This window comes from Leptosomus discolor, chromosome 28 (genome assembly GCF_034619465.1).
Source record: "Leptosomus discolor isolate bLepDis1 chromosome 28, bLepDis1.hap2, whole genome shotgun sequence".
In the NCBI taxonomy this organism is placed as follows: Eukaryota; Metazoa; Chordata; class Aves; order Leptosomiformes; family Leptosomidae; genus Leptosomus; species Leptosomus discolor.
In genome coordinates this window covers 528093-546791 of record NC_141418.1, presented here as the reverse complement: position 1 = coordinate 546791, position 18699 = coordinate 528093, and the positions used below count along the sequence as shown (strand labels likewise).

General features: G+C 60.4%; 3 protein-coding genes across 3 annotated transcripts; 1 reads left to right on the top strand and 2 right to left on the bottom strand.

The window, feature by feature from the left end:
- Positions 1-453: 453 nt before the first annotated feature.
- On the bottom strand, positions 454-12672 carry PIN1 (peptidylprolyl cis/trans isomerase, NIMA-interacting 1). The gene is made up of 4 exons (XM_086478898.1): positions 12605-12672; positions 10730-10930; positions 4281-4391; positions 454-1084 (listed from the first exon to the last, which is right to left on the bottom strand). Exons 1-4 carry the CDS (start codon positions 12660-12662, stop codon positions 975-977), a joined length of 480 nt encoding a protein of 159 aa, XP_086335024.1. The 5' UTR covers positions 12663-12672; the 3' UTR covers positions 454-974.
- A 341-nt stretch (positions 12673-13013) lies between these two features.
- UBL5 (ubiquitin like 5) lies at positions 13014-13958 on the bottom strand. Its single transcript, XM_086478899.1, has 5 exons — positions 13901-13958; positions 13665-13726; positions 13487-13570; positions 13331-13368; positions 13014-13225 (listed from the first exon to the last, which is right to left on the bottom strand). The coding sequence occupies exons 2-5, from the start codon at positions 13718-13720 to the stop codon at positions 13182-13184; spliced, it is 222 nt and encodes a 73-aa protein (XP_086335025.1). The 5' UTR covers positions 13721-13726; positions 13901-13958; the 3' UTR covers positions 13014-13181.
- Positions 13959-14028: 70 nt separating this feature from the next.
- On the top strand, positions 14029-16744 carry FBXL12 (F-box and leucine rich repeat protein 12). The gene is made up of 3 exons (XM_086478892.1): positions 14029-14129; positions 14230-14302; positions 15109-16744. Exons 1-3 carry the CDS (start codon positions 14029-14031, stop codon positions 15883-15885), a joined length of 951 nt encoding a protein of 316 aa, XP_086335018.1. The 3' UTR covers positions 15886-16744.
- The last annotated feature ends 1955 nt before the right edge of the window (positions 16745-18699 follow it).

The following is an 18699-nucleotide window of genomic DNA, read 5'->3' as shown; positions in this document are numbered from 1 at the left end:
TCAGGCTGGCGTGGGCGGCGCGCGGTGCCCTACGGACCGCTCCGCAGCGCCGGCGGGCCACCGACCGTCCCGCCGGGCCACCGACCGTCCCGCCGGGCCACCGACCGTCCCGCCGGGCCACCGACCGTCCCCTCGGGGCAACCCCTGCCCGCCCGCCCCTCGCTTGCCTTCAGAACCACGAGGCATCTTCAAGTTTGAGAGCCAAAGCGACGGCCGGAGCGGCGAGAGCTCCCGGCGCCACCGCGGGACGGGACGGGACGGGAGGGGGGGCGATCCCCGCCGAGAGCTGCGTGAAGGGGCGCCACGGACGGACCCCCGGGGTCGGGCGCCCCCCGCTAAGCTGGCTCAGCGCTCGGTGGCTCGCGGCGAATTCGGGAGCAGCTTTGGCAAAGCCCTTCTCCAGGCCCGCGGGCTGGGCTGCAGAGCCAGCGCCGCCCGGGCCGACCCCGCGGGGCTTCGACAAACACGCGGAGGGTGGGGGAGTCCAGTCCGTTCCGCCCCAGCACCGGGGTTCCCGAGTCAGCTTCGCCGGCGGCAGCGCCGCAATAAATACTCTGCGCCTCTAACGGGGTGGGGGTGGGAAGCACTGATGTGTGACCGTGAGCATGGACAACTCCTCGGCTCAGGAGCCACGTCGACAGAACTCAAGCAGCTGTGGCATGCCAGAAATGTTGGGGTTTAACATTCGCTCTGCTTATGAAAGATGCTACTGTCTTACTGGGACTGTGTTCTCACCCTTGGCTAACCATGCATCTCTGCAGGTGAAAAACATCGTGTCAGGTGCCACAGAAGAGACTGAGATATGAAATGAGCGCTTTTTTTTTTTGGTTGTTTTTTTTGTTTTGTTTTGTTTTCAACTGGATATGAAGTTCATTGGGGAGAGTGCAGGGTTGGAGTAGGTTTTGTTTGTTTGTTTGTTTGTTTTTTTCCTTTCTTCCCCTCGCCCTTTCCTTTCTACGTGTCACCAAGGCACTTCACTCTGTGCGTAGGATGATGTGGATCCCTGATTCTGTGAAAACTGGTCCGCTCATCTCACCAGCCCTCAGCGCAAATGAGGCATCTTCAAAAGGTTTCTGCATCTGACCTGCAGAGAGCAGACACCAGAAAGTTCAATTAAGCTCAGCAACGAATGGAAGATCTTTCTGAGCAAGCAAGCCTCAAACGAAGACAGCTTCCAGGCAAACAACAAAGTCACCAATTAATAACTTGCAGGGGGTGTTTGTTTTCATCTGCTCCCAGAAGATGACTCAAAACAACTCATTCACACATCCATGTACACAGACTTTTTCTTTTTCAAACAGGGGGGTTTGTTCAGCTCCTCCAGCCAGCACTGCAGCAAGGAAAGCTGCTCGGAGAGCTGCGGGCCCCAAAGGCGGAGGAAATCTGTTCTGCAGCCTCGCTGTTCGACTTCCAGGCCCGTGTGCCCTCCAGGTACGCAGGGGGAAGGGATGCGGTGTGCATGACAAGCTGCGCTAAATAATTTACAAGGCACACGTGGATAATGTCATGACCTAGATAAGAACGGCTCTGCAGGCTCCAGCTCCCCGGGATTCAGCAAGCCAGGCTCGGGAAAGCCAGAGGTGCTCCGAGGAACGACCCCGCACGGGGACTCACGAGCGGACCCGCCGCAGCGCCGCGGGGTGGGGGGTGGAGAAGGGACGAGCAGCGCAAGGGCTGGGCCAGAATCATTCAAGCCAAGCGGAGAGACCCCAGCCTGCTGCAACGGAGGGGACAGCATTTTGGGGCAGTTTCCTGTGACAGAAGTCAGAGCGGAGAAACCGCCCCCCCCCCCTCACCGAAATACCGAGGTTTTACCGTCACCAACAGGCCAAAGCCTCACCGGGGCGCTCGGCAGAAGGACAAGAAGCCGGCGGGGGAAGGCCAGGAGGCGACAGCCCCCCAGGCACAGAGGGAACCTCTCCTCTCTGCTCCCAGCGCTGACCACGCTTGCCTCGAGTCGCTCGAGGAGCCGTACGGGCCAGCGCCCCGCCGAAAACGCAACACCCGTCTCCTGCAAGTTCCTGACCCTCCTCTCCAAGCTTCAAGGCGGTGCTGGAGCTCCGGCCTGCGCGGCAGGAGAGGGCCGCAGGGAGCTGGCAGGCAGCCTGCCAGCGGGACGATCAGCACACGCCGCAGCCACGCGCTAAGCTCCTCGCAAACGAAAGCTTCCCGAAACCTTCGAAGACCGCAAGGCCCCGGGGCGTCGCGCCCAGCCCAGCGGCAGCTCCGGAATTTGTGTTTTACTTCAGGACCTCCATCCACCCGTGCCCCCTCTCTCTAGCAAAGGCAGTCCGATGCCACGGAAGATGCTCCATCCCTCCCTTTCGGGATTAGCAACAGCTTCCGCTCGGTATTTTCCCTTCCCAACAAGTGTTTTACTACCGAAGCGACCCGACGCATGCGGCTTTCCAGTTTCCCCTCTCTCCTTCCAGCACTGAGATTCATTGCTTGGCGAGGGAAGCAGCTTGCCTGGCTCCCAAGCTCCAGTTACAAAGCCAGTGTCATTCACTGTCAGGCAGACCTGCCTCGTCACCCGGATTTTTTTCGGTTATTTTCCACTAGGACCTGAAATCTTTACTTCAGATGAGGGAACAGCCCCCCTGCCTCACCACAGTGGCCTTCCTCGAGCAGAAACACGACTTATTTGAAGGGTTTCAGGAAGACAAATGGGAACGTCTTAATAACTTCACCTCCGAAGTAACCAGCGCTCCAAGTTCTAACAAATTACATTTTCAGCCCAGTAAAAAAAGAAAAAAAAAAAAAAAAAAAAAAAAGGAGAAACAGAGGCAGAGAGGGGGATGGAGCGACAGCGCAGGGGTTTGCCACCAGGCATGGTTCCAATGCCATCTAGTGGAAACTGCCTCCTGCAACGTCTCTTTACGTTTTGGTGCAGCCAGAAAAAAAAACACAAAGCCAAACCCCACCCGAATGAATCTCCTTCTGTACCCCTCCAAAGAGCTCAACGAGCTGAGTTTCCACTGAGCCCACCAGAGCAGACCCAGCGCCCTGGGATTAATGCTTCATTATGTCTGTACGAATTGTAGCTACTCTATGTCTGTACGAATTGTAGCTACTCTATGTCTGTACGAATTGTAGCTACTCTATGTCTGTACGAATTGTAGCTATTCTATATCTAAAATTCGTACAGATATATCTAAAATTCGTGTAGAATGTCAGAATATAGATATCTATCTCCAGAACAGAATACAGATATACATCTATACAAATCCATAAAACATCGCTGTCTAGCCTGTGTGAAAGGAAGGAACTGTTGCAACGCTGCACCCTAAAGAGGAATGGTGACTAAACCCAGTATTTTGGGGGGAAAAAACCCCACCCCAAATCTGTAACCTCGCTGCCGGGTACGAGCCCGAGACCACGTTCCGGATGCTTCAGTGCGCGAGCCCTGGAAAGCCACCTCCGTTCGAGGGACAGGCGGCCGGGCGCCGCTCGCCGTGGGCAGCTCGGACAGACCTTCCTCTGGGATCGCTGCAAGTCCCTGCGGCTCTGGGGCGCAGCTCACGCCTCCGCACGTGGCCCTCCCGCTCCCTTTCCCGACCCTCTTCAAACCGAGCAGGCACGGACGCCCTCGCTATAAGGAGCTTTCGGTTTGTCCTTCGAACGCTGCAGCTGCGCTCCTGACACCGTGGCCCTGTACTTCCCTCCTAGTGGAAACGACCGCAAAAGGCTTTCGTAAGACAAAGCAAAGGAGGTTTCACCCCTGCACCGTCCCAGCCCAAAGACCCTTCCTCCCACACCAGCGAATCTCATCAACGAGGGAGCATCCACGAGCTTTTTGCCGGCACCGATCGACAATCCTGCCACAAAAATCTCCCACCAACCACGTTATCCCGGTGGGCTGCGACTTGTTCTGATTTCCACGACTCGCTGAGAGCCCCCTCGTCGGATGCCAACTCGCTCATCTGCCAGGCTTACCCACTCCTTCCTCCCTCACGGCTCATTACGCCGCGCGACTGGATTGTCACTCAGCGTGGCTGGAAAACCCTTTTCCACAGGGAAAAGCCAATTTCACGACGGGCGTTCGCGCATCATCTCCTCTCTGCCCAGCCTAACGTCAGGGCTGCCTTCCTAACTGGTTTAACTTCCAGGCATCAAACCACATCTCCTGCCCAGCAGGCCGCCTCGCACATCAATCCATTTTCACGTTCGCTCCCGCAGCAGCGGGGCGCGCGATTAAACCCCACCCCCCGCCACGAAGATCAGCATCGAGCCTGTAATCTCGCTCCGGCGCTCACGCTGCCAGGCTGAGCTCGACTCACCTCTCCCAAACGCGCCCAGGTCGCCTCCCGCCTTCGCCGAGCTGCAGTCGCTGAACTGGGAAGCGAGAGATTCAAAATCCTCTTCTCCCGATTTTATCTTCTGGATGTAGCCTGTGAATGCAGAGAGGAATTCAGTCAGGGGAAGGAAAAACGGGCGAAAACACCACCCCAAAAACCTCACCTCAAGCTTCACACCCCACAGCGAGAAGGGCACACGCGGCCACGCCCGCGAAGCGAGGCTTTCAAACCTCCTGAGCCAGAACTAAACACTCCCAACACCCCAAAAGCGCTTGTCTCGAGGCTGTTTCGGTTTTCCAGGCACGTTTCCATCTTTGCGCCGCGGTCCGTTTCTATTTAAGCTTCTATTAAATAAAAAAAAGTTGATTCCGCCTGCCCTGAAGCACGGGAATTTATTACTGGGTTGGAAAATAGATGAGCTTTTGATTTCAGAAGGGCTCACCTCGCGGGAAGACCGAGCGTGAAGTATCCCCAAGGAGTGAATTATTTGTCAAGACGGCTTTTTAAAAGGTCAGTTACGAAATATTCGTAGTCTTAACCGAGAGCCCGGCCCCGCTGCTCCGAATCTCCCCGGCCCAGAGCCCCCCGTTAGCTCCGAACGAGAAAACCCAGGAGACTGATCGGATCTTCCAGCCAACAGCTTGATAACGTGATCGTGGCGCCACTAATTACAGGGGCTGATCGCTCCTGGCAGCGAGCGAAGCACAAGCGCCACCGACACGGCCCCGACCACCGCGCCAGGCAGCCGGCCGCGGGCTTGCGAGGCGACGAGAGTCCCGCGCGGCTTCACGCGACCCAAGCGGCTTCGGCTCCCTCAGGAAAGGCGCCTAACCGCTCACCCAAACCCCACGCCATCCCTGGTCCCACGCGCAGCCCCCCTCCCCCTCCCCAAAACGCAATTTAGGGCCGGTTTCTGCGCAGGACCGGGGGGTAAGCTGGACTCGAAGGCTGCGAAAGCTCCACCTGCTGTAGGTCTGGCTGCCCGTTAACCTGCCCCCCTCCCAAAGCCCCCTGCGCCGGGGAGCGCAAGCCATCGGTTAAGACTCGACTGCATCGCAAAAGCCGTTCATCCGCGTATTTTCCGCAGGGGAGCATCTCCCGGAGGGATCCAGCTACACAGGCCCTGCAGGGCAGAGGGACAGCCCCAAACTGCCGCTCCAGCTTCCAGCCCCAAGCGACTCTCCGTACCGGGTGAAATCCGGCCAAACTTAGTCCACACTAGAGATTCACTCGATTTTTAAACCCCTCTTTCCAGAAGCAGCGTTTGAAGGAGTCGGCAAAGCCCGACTGTCTTCCATTTCAGACCCAAGCAGCCTTCAAAAAGAAATACTGAGAAGCAGCTGATTTCTTCAACGGGAAAAATCAAGAGGAAAAAGAAACGTTTCCCCCCCTCGAAGCTATGAAGTCCCCTGGTTTTGATACTAAACTTCCTATTTCAGGTCACTCCCACGGAAGCCCCGCAGCCTGCACGTACAAAGAGTCTGCATTTTGCCAGAAAAACCCCTAATAAAACAAAATGAAATAAAATTGGGCTGAGCAGAGTTTATTCTGGCCACAAGCAGTGGGAGGATCCCTCCCTGAAAAAGGATCAGGGGCGTAATTCAAGAGCCAGGCTTCTTAGTTGGCGGGATGCTCTCACCAAAGGCAGAGGGCGGTTTCTGGTGCAAAAGGATGAGGAAATCGGTATTTTCCAGCTCGGTTTAACGCTCTGTACTTGCCCACACCTGAGGAAGTGCCTGTGAGGGCTGGGGCAGGTAAGAAAACCCTCCTTAATGAGAGATCGGGGGTTGCACCTTAGGAGCTGACACATCCAGCAGCAACCGAAAAAGCAGGCGACCCATTTTTGAGCGAACTCCTTTACCGCACTTTCACGCTAGCAAGACCGACACGAAGGGATTTTAAGTCTTCAGACCAGTCTTCTACCCCACAGCCCGTTTTCCCTCCCCGATTCAGTCGTCCCTTTAAATCAGCACCCGAAATCCCCGGCGTTCAGCAAGGCGCTCAGGACAGCTGGGGCTGCCGACGGACCAGGAGGGAAAGCTCCCAAAACATAAATAAATACGGGAATAGGAGATGGATTTCCTCTGCTTTTAGGATTTCATTCTTGTTCAACAGATGTCCCAAACAGCGTTCAAAGGTTCTCTTAACGCCTCGAGCGCGTAACTGCTTTAGCAGCACACGCCAGCGCTTGGTCCCCCCGGGAGGCTACGCACGCTGAGCCCTGGGGCGCGCACGTACAGGTGGAGAGAGCCCACTGTAAAGCCTCAAACCCCACAAAACTTAAGGCAACAGCTACTTATCCTGCATTAAAAAGAGAAAAAGGATTATTTATCCGGGGAGAAGACCGCTCACAGCACCCGCGTTATAGGGCAGAAACTGGCTCATCCCATTAAACTAAGCTGCTGGAGCATACACAGCCTACTTGCTGACAAACCAGGGTTTATCCTAAAAATACCTATTTGCACCATAAAAACGGATCTGATTGCCCAGAGCTGCCAATCCCCAGCAAGCACCCGTCACACTTCACACCCAGAAGCGCCAGGAATCGCAGCTTTAAGGTCTATGCTGATGTTAAAGTAACAAAGCACCCAAATTAAGGGTCCGAGGGTTTACAGTTCTATCCCAAACCGCCCGCCCCGGTGACACCGGCAGGTTCCCAGCGGGAAGGCGTTCCGGGAGCGTGCGGGGCAAACCAGTCCACTTCACACTGAAACAGAATTTCGTTATTAAAGCCTCCTCATTTCACGCCAGCGACCGGCCTGAGCGCTAAAGCTGCCCGTTCATCAGGCGAGGGGGTTCCTGGCGAAAGCCCAAGGCTGAGGCGGTTGTTTCGAGCCACCTCTCCCAGAACAAGGCACCTGCACCTCGTCTCTAAACTCTGCCTCTGTGAAGGGGGATTAATGAGCCTTTGCCCCAGCCGTTTGGAACCAATTATGCAGATTAGGTACTGTCCAGGTTTTAACAAACTACCCCTAAGAACCTCCAGGCGTAAGTGAAGTTGAATAACGGGAGATTAGAGCAAAAAGAGCGAGACCCTCGCTCTTTTGAGAGAGCAGCAATGGATGGTGCCGACACGGAGAGCGCTGGGGACAAGCAGCTTTCCGGGAGTGAACTTTGGGATGAATCCTAGCTGATTCTGCAACGAGAAACCGGGGTGAGCTACCGAAACCTGCAAGCCACAAGCCGGAGGGTGGGGAAGCACCGTCAGCAGAAAGGAGGACCCGAATATCAAACGCGACCTGAACGACCAAGCGCGCCCCAACGACCCCGAGCGAACCCGCCGGCGCATTGACGGGCGCCACAAAACCCCCAGACACCCCCGCGGCCTGCAGGGAGCTCCGTCCGGGAAGAGGGGGGAGGCAAACGCGGGACCCCAAAGAGCTCCGAAACGGGCAGAAGGGACTTTAAAAGCGAGAAACCCAGCGCCGAAAGTGGCGGTATCCTCAGCAGAGAGCAGGGCGGCGGTAAACGCCACAGGAGAAGGCACAGCCGAGAGCGAGCCTGGAACATGGCGCAGCACGATGAACCCACGCTCCAGAAAGATTAATCAAAACTGAAGTGCAAAGGAGGGCTAAGAGTAGAAACAGCAGAAGGGATGACCTACATTACCAGAAAGTAAAAGCCTGGTTGGCTCAGCGCGCAAAAACAGGCTGGTGAAGAGCAGGGCTCGCTGAATCCACTGAGAGGTCAGCAGCAGGAAGAAATTAAATTTAATTAAGTAATTAAACAACACCAATGCAAGAAACGCCGGATAGAAACCGATCACATTTAGCTGGAAACTGGGGATCTACACACCAGAGCAGAGATGGTCTGAAATAACCTTCCCAGCAAATTCCACCAGGACCCAAACTGCCTCTTAAACGGCGCTTGATAAAGCCGGCAGAGGGGACCGACAGGTTTCCCTGCCTTTAATGTCGGGGTCAGGCTCAAGCCTGAAGTTTCTCCCTAGTCCCACGTGCCCTGCGGTGTCAGCACCTATCGGGAAAGCGCCCGGCGAGCCAAGCCCTCCGGGGGGGGAGGGGGGAGCTACGCCTCCACCAGCCCTGCGCGGATCAACCACCACCCGCGGACGACGCGCCCCTCCAGCTCTGGCTCTCCGCCCTTGTTACGGCGGAACAGACACCAAACGGGCGGTCCGACGTCCGTCAAGCTCGCCTACGGAAAGCACTTCCCTTCAGGCTCGTCCCGTCTCCCGCGGGGGCCGAGCGCTCCCTCATCAAATCTCGCTCTCGGATTTTTATTGCGTAACGCGCTGACACCAGAGCCGGGGTCGGAGGGAGACCTGAGGCACGACCCGTCTCCAAACAAAACACACGAAAATGTGCGGTACCGGGCCTGTCAACCAAATTCCTCCCCAGAGACCCAGGTAGGCGACGCCCCGCCAGGCACAGAACGTCTGGTCAGGGGTCGGCCGGTGCCCGGCGTCCGGGGGCCGTGGCGGAGCCGAGCCGCCCACCCTCCCCGTGAGTTTCAGCTGTTCCAGGAACGTAAACCCCAGCCACCTGCAAGAAGCCACCATCAAATAATTCACCGTCAGCTGATGTCCCCTACGACCTTCCCAGGAACAGCATCTAGTGGGGACCAAGGCGGGCAGGAAGGTGGGTGAGGGTTGGGGTTTTCCTGACAACGACGCTCCCATCACAGGAATGAACTCCCTAACGAACAAGCAGGGCATCTGCGAGACCTAAGGGTTAATCACGGCTCCTTCCTCTTCGGGCACCACAGAGAGATGGCAAAACGAGCGCTACTCGAGAGGGAGAAGGCTCTGGGGCCGCCAGGCTGAGCCTCCTTCTTTCAGCCCAGGGAAGCCCAAGCTCTTTCTTCCCCTCACCTCACCAGGCAGCAACGAACCGTGGCCTCTCACGGAAAAGCACCCAGAGGAAGAGCGACGACAACTGCGGAGTCCAAGTGACGTTCCTCAGGACCCAACGACAACCAGCCTACGCAACAACACACCTGCTGGGCCACAAGCCCCTCAAACACCTCTTCCGAGACAAGCCTTTCCTTCCTAAGAACGCAAGTGGTGCCCTCTCACAAAGACCGGGTTCACCCACGGCTGCTTAAAACCCGCCAGCATCGGGCAGCGTTTAACCCCCGGTCGGCAGAAAGCGCCGCGCTGGCCTCTAACGAACGTCACTCCCCGAGATGGCTCTGGAATAGTTTTATTCTTCAAATCAAAAAAACAAAAAAAAAAGAAAGGGAAGACAGAGAGAGCATTTGCAGCCCGGCTGAAATACTTCCATCTTTTCATCCCTACCCCAGTCTCCACCGCCTCGGCACAGATCTCCTCGCCTGGCGCGCATCCCGCTTCCTCGCCCCCGGTCACACTTTCTCAGCCGCCCTACCCCGAAGCAGACGGCTCCCTAAAAAAAACCACTCCCCATCTGTGCCAGTGAATTCCACCTCCCCTTCCACGAGGCGGGGAGCAGATACCACCTGCTGGTCACTGCCTCGCTGCTTCTCGTTATTTAGCAAAGAAATTTCCCCTCCCGGAGCTTTCAAACAAGAAAGTCCTTCGATGTGGGGTTGGTTGGGATGAAGGCAAGAGCCAAAACACCCTCCCCCCCTTCCCCCCCTCCCTCCCGCCCTCGCTCGCCGCGGCGGCCCTGAGAGATAAGCCAGGCCCAGCGCCGCTCCGCAACCTCGCTGCCAGAAGAGACCAAGCTGCCCACGGCCTCGGTTTCACCGGTTCACCATCAGGACCGAGTTCCCCCTCACCCCGAGCCCCCACATTCCCGCTCCTAAGTGGAAAAAGCCGGTGTTAACAGCCGGGCTTTGCACTCGCTCCCGTAAGCTCAGCAACCCGCTGCAGAAACACGACATCGAGTCAACCCGCCTGCCAGAAGCTCCATGGCACCCACGGCGGGAGCCACGCGGCGCCCTCGCTCCTACGCCAGACCACACGCCAGAACACTTGGGGAAAAGCCCGAGCCGACCAGGCCCCCCGTGCAGCCTCCTGCAAGGCCGACGGCCCCCTACAAGCCACTCCATTTCAAGCAGAGGTTAATCAGAACTCACTCTAAGTTGCTACGGGGGCAAGGAGTCAAGTGACATTAAATAAAAAGAAATGTTTAAAGAACATTTGTTTCAGCTTGAAATCATTTTATTTTTTTAATAGAAAAATACACATTTACAAAGAAAATACAAACAAACCTCTGAAATAACATTACAAAAAAAAAAAACCCAAACCCACAAAGGGGAAGACAGAGGGGCTGGGACCTAGCTTCACGTCATTTGATCACAGCACGGTTGGTTCTCCGAGGGGCCGGGCCACACGCAAGTCCATGTTCAAACCACTTGGCTTAAAGAACTTGGCTTTAGCACGTTCACGACACCCCGAAGCACTCGGCTCGGGGGCCGATTCTAGCCTCAAAATTACTTTTCCCCTTCAACAGCATCATATTCTCCCTCTCTCTCCTGCATTTACTTGCCATTGATAAGCTCCAGTGCCTCATCTTTGGTCCGCGTGATCTTTTCCTGCCTCCACGACGAGGGTCTTCTGGACTGGTTGTGTTTCACCAGGAGATGCGAACACCGCACTTTGCTGGGCTCCCCCTGGCCGTTCTTCCCGCTCCCGCTGGGCCGTTCCCACTGGCTGGCATTTGTGATGTGGTTGAAGTAATAAACACGGCCTGCGGGCAGAGAGGGGGGCTGGGGTTAAAAAACAAGCTCCCGGCAGCCCCCCACCAGCAGCTTCTTGACCCCAAGAACCAGTTCCCGACCCCCAAGAACCAGTTCCCGACCCCCAAGAACCAGTTCCCGACCCCCAAGAACCAGCTTCTTGACCCCGCAGGAAAAAGACGACTGGGTTTCTGCGAGGGCTCGCCCACGGCCACACGATCAGCTCAAAGACACGAGGCAGGGAACGAGATTTTACAACTCCACGTCATTTCCTACACAAGCCCCTTGAGCCGAAGCGCCAGCGGGCTCCGGCTGCCGTCCCAATTCACGACCCTCCCTCAGATCAGCGACAAAACACCCACTGAGACAGTCAGAACCACAAACACCCCCCGGCAGCACCGTGCTGCTGCTGGGGAAGGCAGGCTGCGCGGCTTTCTGGCCCGGGGGTCAGGTAAAGCCTCTCTGTTCGGCACATCCCGCAGCAAACCCGGTGAGTTACTGCTAGCAAAGGTCACATCTTTCCAATGCAGAGACTTTTCCTGCCGAAAAATCACCTTTTTCCACCAGAAAATAAGGCCTTCCTGCACAAGATATCCCCAGGTAGCGGAAAAATGAAGCTCCTGTGAAGTCACCTCTTGACACATCCAGCATTCGAGCCAGGTAATTCCGCCGCTCAAAGGCCCTCCAGCGCTCAGAGCCACGCGTGCGTTTACCTGCGATAACTCACAGCGCTGACCCAGATGATTTCTGCCCTCTTCTAGCAAGTCATTCATCCCGCAGCTCCCCACTGAAGCGAAGAGCACACTAAACTCGAGAAAAAAGCCCAGCAACCCAAGGACAAGGGCTACGCCACAGCAGAGCTGCACGGCGGGAAGCCACGACCGAGGAGCAAAAGCGCCAAGTTCCCGGCTGCAATCCCAACCCAACAGCCTCGACCTGCGAACTCCAGCCAGCCCTCCCCTCCGGGGTGCTTCAACCGCAGCAGTTCTGGCAAAGAAGCGTTCACACGGACCCCTCTTCCCTCCCGGCCTCATCGCCTCCACCTCGAACGGACGAGCTGAGCAGCCAAGCCGAAGAACGCGACCTCCTAGGAGGCATTCGGAGCTCGAAAGCTCATTTGGAGCCCCTAAGCGCGGACAAGCTCCCGCCGCAAAGGACAAAGCGCTGCCGCAAGCGCCGTCCTGACCCTCCCCGAGCCACCGCAGCCCCACCGAGGGCAAAGCGCCCCGCCGCGCTCGAACCCGCCCCTTTTTACCGAGGGGCTTCTGCCGGGCTCTGCCCCGCTTCCCTCCACCGCTTACCCCAGACGGAGCGACCCCGGCCCCGTACCTCCGCACGACCCGCGGTCGCAGGAACCGCTTCGCCCCCCGCCAAGGCCAACCCCCTCCCCCCCAAGGCGCACGACGCCCCCTCGGGCACGGCGGCCCCGGAGCCAGGCGCCCCGCAGACCCCCCCCACCCCGGCTCCCAGGCCCGCCCCAAGCCCAGCTCTCCACTCCCCGCCGCCCCCATGCCCCGGGCCCCCCTCACAGCTCCTCAGACCCCGCCGAGGCTCAGGCAGGGCCCACCGGGCCGCACCCCCCCGCCGCGGCCTAAGCCGGGTCCCCGGTGGCCCGAGAGGCCCAACGCGCCTCCCCGGGAGCGGGCACCCCCCAGCCCCTTCGCTCCCGGCGCCGCTGCCCGTACCGGAGCTGCGGCTCATGCGCTTCTCCCAGCCCGCGGGCAGCTTCTCCTCCTCCGCCATCTTCCCTCGGCTGCGCCTCCCGCACCGCCCAGCGCCCGGCCCGGCCCGGCCCCCTTGGCGCGGGGAAGGGGCGGGCCGAACCCACCCCTTCCCTACCCCCATTGGCCCGAGGGAAAAGCCAGCTTCACCACCTCGCGTTGCCATTGGTGGAAGCGCCCGCCCTTCTGGCGCCGATTGGCTTGCGGGCGGGAGGCCGCATTGAACCCGGAAGCGGTGGCAGGAATGCAGGGGCAGACGGTGGCCGCGGATGGACAAAAGACGTCGGAGCGCCACCCCGCGGCGTTTCTCCCCGGTTCCGCGGCTCCCGGTGCCCCGTATGCCCCCACCCAGAGCCACACAGCAACCAGAAACTCGAGAGACACGTTTATTATAAACCACTTCAACACTCCGGGGCAACTACAGCAGGTTCAGAGCCTCAACATGGCTCCAGCTCGGCCCTACCGGGGAGGGGGGCGGGAACGGGGATTGGGAGGGGTCCCATGGAGATGAGAGCACCGGGAGGAACCGGGAGGGCAGCCGCTACTGGTAGTAGAGCTCCAGGTTCATGCCATCATGGATCTCATCTGGAGGATGGAGTTCAGGAACGGAGCGATCCGCAGCTTCCCCGCCCGCCCACCCCCCCCCCCCCCCCGGTTAACACCGTAAAACACCCGCCCGCAGGAGGATACAGTCGCCCAGCGTGACGTGATCCTTGAAGATGGTGTACCTGCGGGGACGGAAAACACAACTGTCAGGTGTCCGGTGCCGCCTCCAGCGCCCCGGGATGGCGGCGGGGGTTTCCCACGGCCCCTCCCGGTCTGCTCCCACCCCCCGGCTCCACTCACCACTTCTTGAGCACGATTTTATCCCAGCGAGTCCCGGTCTGCGCCGCGATCAGCTTCTTCAGGTCGCGGATGGAATCCTCGGTACTAGCGGAGCCGTTAAGGAAAACGGGGGGGGAACCGGGAGGACTCCCCCCCACCCCCTCCCGGGCCACCCACCCCCTCCGGTTCCCGCGGATACTTGCATTTTACCCGCACTTTCTTGCCCAGACGGTCGTTGCAGACGACTTCGATCATCGTTGCCTGAGGGGGGAGACCGGTTAACGGCGGGGGACACACACGGGACGGGGCACCGGGCGTTACGGGAGGGGGAGGGAGCGAAGAGGCACCGGGGGGGGGTGGCGGTGAGGAAGAGAGTTAAATAGGGAGGTCCCGACCCCACCGGAGCCCCCCCCCCCCGAGCCCCCCGGTACGCACCGAGCTCTGCGTCACTCCGCCGCAGCCGCTCCCGCGCCGGAACCGGAAGTACCGGGAGCTGGGGGGGGGGGGCGGAAGCGGAAGTGAGGCGCGCGCGACACCCGCCTCGTTGTTGTGAGGCGGCCAAGATGGCGGAGGGGAAGAGCCCGGAGGTGTCGGCGCTGCCCGACTCGGTGCTGTTGCGGGTCCTGGCGCTGCTGCCGTTACGGGACCGGCTGCGGGCGGCCAGGTGGGACCCCCGGGACCGGCACCGGGATGGGCCTCGGCACCGGCCGCCTCCCGCCTCCCCGCCCGGGCCCCGGCGCTGACCGCCCCCCGCCTCCGCGCAGGGTCTGCCGGCGGTGGCAGCGGCTGGCGCTGGACCGGGCGGTCTGGACACACGTGGATCTGAGCCCGCACCGGGTACGGGCCGCACCGGGGGAGCGGGGAGGGGATCGGCCTGGCGGGGGGGGGGTCACCCCACTGCGGGCAGGGGATTGGGGGGGGGGGGGAGCGTCACCCCACAGGGATCTGGGGGAGATGGGGGGGGGGGGGGAAATCACCCCACTGCGGGCAGGGGGCTGGGAGGGAGGAATCAGGAGTCCCCCCACTGTGGGCAGGGGATTGGGGGGGGGGGGGCTTTACCCCACAGTGAACAGAGGGCTGGGGGAGATGGGGGGGAAATCACCCCACTGCAGGTAGGGGGCTGGGGAGGGGGGGAGGGAGCAGCAATCACCCCACTGTGGGCAGGGAATTGGGGGGGGAGGGGCCGTTACCCTACAGGAGGCAGGGGGAGATGGGGGGGGGGGGGGGGGGGGGCAGAAATCGTTCCACCGTGGGAGGGAGATTGGGGGAGATGGGGGGGGAAATCACCCCACTGCAGGCAGGGGGCTGGGGGACATGAGGGGAAATCGCCCCAGTGTGGGAGGGGGACTGGGGGAGATGGGGGGAAATCACCCCAGTGTGGGAGGGGGACTGGGGGAGATGGGGGGAAATCACCCCACTGCGGACAGGGGGCTGGGAGGGAGGAAGCAGGAGTCCCCCCACTGTGGGAGGGGGATCAGGGGAGGGGGAGGGCATCATCCCACCGCGGGCAGGGGCCCGGCGGAGAGACTGGGGGTCACCCCACGGCAGGCAGGAGGCTGGAAGAGGCAGGTGGGGGATCCCCTCGCTGCAGGCAGGGGTACCCCCGGGGGACAGGCCCTTTGCTTTTGTGTCCCCCCCCCCAGATCACCCTGCGGACCCTGTGGCACCTCCTGCGGCAGCGTTTCCCCGGCAGCCTGCGGACGCTGCGGCTGCGGGGCGCGCTCCTCTCCGGCCGCGAGCAGCCCCTCCTCTCCGCGCCGCTGCTGGCCGCCCTGGCGAAGCGCTGCCCCCAGCTCCGCCGCCTCTGCCTGGCCGAGCTGAACCTCCGCCCCATCCCCTACGAGAGCCTCCCCCCGTCCCTCACCGCGCTGGAGCTGAGCCACTGCGAAATCCCCGCCGCCTGGTTCGGCAGCGCCGCCCTGCCCGGGCTCCAGCACCTCGTCCTCCACAACGTCCCGGCTTTTTCCGACCGCCACTTGCTCGGCGTCTCCTCCCGGAGCCGCCTGCGGGCGCTGAGCCTCGCCGGCACCTACCGCCTCACCGACACGGGGCTCCAGCGCGCGGCTCCGCACCTGCGGCACCTGGAGCGCCTCGTGCTCTGCCGCTGCCCCCTCGGCGACGCCGCCCTGGGCGGCCTCGGCCGCCACGCCCAGCGGCTCCGGTTCCTGGAGCTCGGCGACGCTCCCGCCGTGACGGACGCGGGGCTGGCGGCTCTCACGGCCCTGCGGCGCCTGGAGACGCTGTGCCTCGATCTCGGTGGGACGGTTTCCCCCGGTGCCGTTGTGGCTTTGGGCCAGGCGCTGCCCCGGCTGAGGAACCTCCGGCTGAGCGGGGCTCGCCTGGATGACGAAGGAATAGATCAAATTCGGGCGAGTTTGCCCCACTGTAGCTTTTCACACGCTCCTCCCCCCACGGCCTGAGGCAGCCGGGCTGTTGCCGATCGTTACCACACCCAAAGTGCCTCTTTTTGGGTAGAGCCTGTTTTTCTTGTACGTATTTTTGGGACAGAATCTCAGAAGTGTGTCGTCGCGTGAAATGGTTTGTCAGGACCTTGGAGTGGGTTTTGGTAGGATCCCCCCACTTTTCAGTGCATCAGGGGAGTGGGAAGGCCGGGGAGCGCGCGGCTTTTGGGATGAGTTGACCCACGACTGGCTGAGGGCGCGAGTTTAACCTCCGCCTGCTCCTCTGCTGCGACACGTCGAGGGGCAGCTTAGCGGGCGCGGAACTGGAGTGAGGCGCCCTCCTGCTGCTGGAAAACCCAAGACCCGGCAGCCCCAAACCCCTCCTGCTGCTGGAAAACCCAAGACCCGGCAGCCCAAACCCCTCCTGCTGCTGGAAAAAAAAATAAATTTGGCAGCCCAAACCCCAGGCTTCCAGTTAATGTCTAACTGGGATTGCTTAACCCTGCCCCTGCCCTCCCAGCTCCGCCGGGGAAGAAGTCGCTCAGCGACACGCACCGGAGCTGCAGTGGGAAGAGCTCAGGCGATCCCGCCCGGACAGCGGGGCCGGGATGGCGCCTTGCTTCTGCTTTCCTCCCAGTTCAGCTCCTCGGGTGACTCTTCAGGAAGGTTTTGGGCTTCCCAAATGCCTGGTCCCCAGGACGAAAGGCCTGGCCCGCGCTCTCGGGCGTTGCCAGGGGCTGCCGTTACCTCCGGGGTTTGCTGGGAGCTGCCGCGTTTCCGCGTCGCCTTTTGTTGTCCACGTTCTCCCCCTCCCCCTCCTCCCGCCGCGCTGTGACGCCGGGTGACCGACGCTCACCGTTGCTGCTCTTGGGTCCCTGAGTCGATACTGTATTTAGTAAATAAAACCAGATGTTTTCAAATCAAATACTGTATTTGGTGAATAAACCCGCTTTTGTTGTACGTTTCCTTGTGCCGCGGGGGCGGATCCGAGCTCCCGCCTTTGCTGGAATGAAGAAGTCGGGGCAGGCGTTGACGCCGAGCGGCGTCCTGGGGCGCTGGCAGCCGCGGAGCCGCTCTGGGGTGAAGGGACGAGCGGGTCAGCCCGGGCCTGGCCCCGGCGTCCCGCGGGGCGACCCCTCGGTTGCTCTCCCAATTTAATCAGCCCCTCGCTCCTAGCGAGGCTTTTCCCTCAGGGCAGGGAAACCCGTGGAATTACCAAGGGCTCGAAACGCCCCCACGTCCTGCATCCTCTTACCCCCCCCCATCCCCTCCCCGAGGGATCCTCCTGCCTTGCTCACGTCCTCCCTGACCCGCACCCACCGGGATCTGAACCGGTGCTTCCCCCAGTTGCTCACTGGTGGGTTTTTCCCCCCCCTCCCTTAGGCCAGAAGCATCCTCCTGGGCCGCACAGCAGGAGGGTTCACGCCTCAGCTGCGCCTTTGCCGGGCTCTGCCGCGGGGTGCGGGGTACGGCCGCTTCCCCCCGCGCACCCCCTGCCCTCCCTTCGCCTTGTGCCATCGGCCGCTCGCTCCCGGCCAGACCCGGGGGGCAGTGACCCCCTCCCCCCCGTGACGAAATCCTCCCGCCTCGCTCGGAGCCGGTCTCGGTGCCCTGGCCTCCTTTCCCTTCCTCCGCACAATTTCGGTGTCATTTCGGGGCAAATAAACAACGGCAGAACGCCCCAAAGCTCGGCTCTGGAGAGCAGCCCAAGGCTGCCGGCGCGATAACCGCCGCGACGCGCCCGCCCCAGGCCCGGAGGTTGACGCCGGAGCAATTAGCGTTATTGAAACTGGAAGCGCTCTCTGGGCTCGGGGAGCGAAGGTTAAAGCGGCCAAAGGGAAAATTAAACCCAGTAAAACCCCGTTAAGTCAGTCACGGCGCAGCTCGAGGCGGCCGAGAGCCTGAACGTTCTCTCCGTGTTGGCAGCGCGGTGTGGGCGAGCCCGGCGCTCCCGACACCGCGATTCCACCTCCGCCGGTTTTCCCGACTTGCCGGTTTTCCCGTCACCTCCCCAGCGCGCGTCACTGCGAGACGCGGAACAGCAGTTACGAGTTCGCGTGGCGCGAAGAGGGTCGGGAGCAGGAGGGGGGGCTGTGAACATCGGATGCCCACGGGGGAATTGTAGGAGGAAAGGACTGAAAGGGCCTCGGGAATCCTCTGGTCTGTTTCTGCCCCGGTAGACCAGCCGCTCGCCCTCCTCTCACGGCTACTGAGGCTCTTGGAGGGCTGTTGTAGCCCCTTATCGCTTCTCATTCCCAAAATCAGGGGGGTTCTACTCCGTTCATCTCCCTTTTCGTCTTTCCTCAACCTTTACCTCGAACGGTTCTTCCCCCAACCCCACCTTCCAGCCGTCTGTACGCACATCATGCCAAAGCCCAACCTTTTTAACAATCCAGAATAAAAAGAACCCCTCAGGAAAGCCCGGGCACGCAGCAGCTCTCGGTGTCCCGTCAGGGCTGAGAGGAGCAAAACCCAACAACCACCAAAGCGAACAGAAAACTCAGAGAGGTCCTAAACTTTCTGGGTTTATCGATTGATATCGACGCTTAATCAGCTGCTCCTACGCCGCCGTCGCACGTAGATCTGTGCTCACGCAGGGGCTTTATCAGACCCAGATCTGATCTGTTTTCTTGGGCGAGCGCCTGTGCTGCGGCACTGCTGGGGCCTCCAGCTTTGGTTTCCAAACCAAAGGCCGTTTCCCGTTTCCCAGACCCGCCTGTGCCCAAAGCAGCCTGCTCCTTCGCTTACGCTTGGAGGAAAAACCTTCAGAAACTTGAGAATTTACCCTTTTTTTTTTGAACTCCAAAGGGATGGAGAGAGTTACGAATAGAA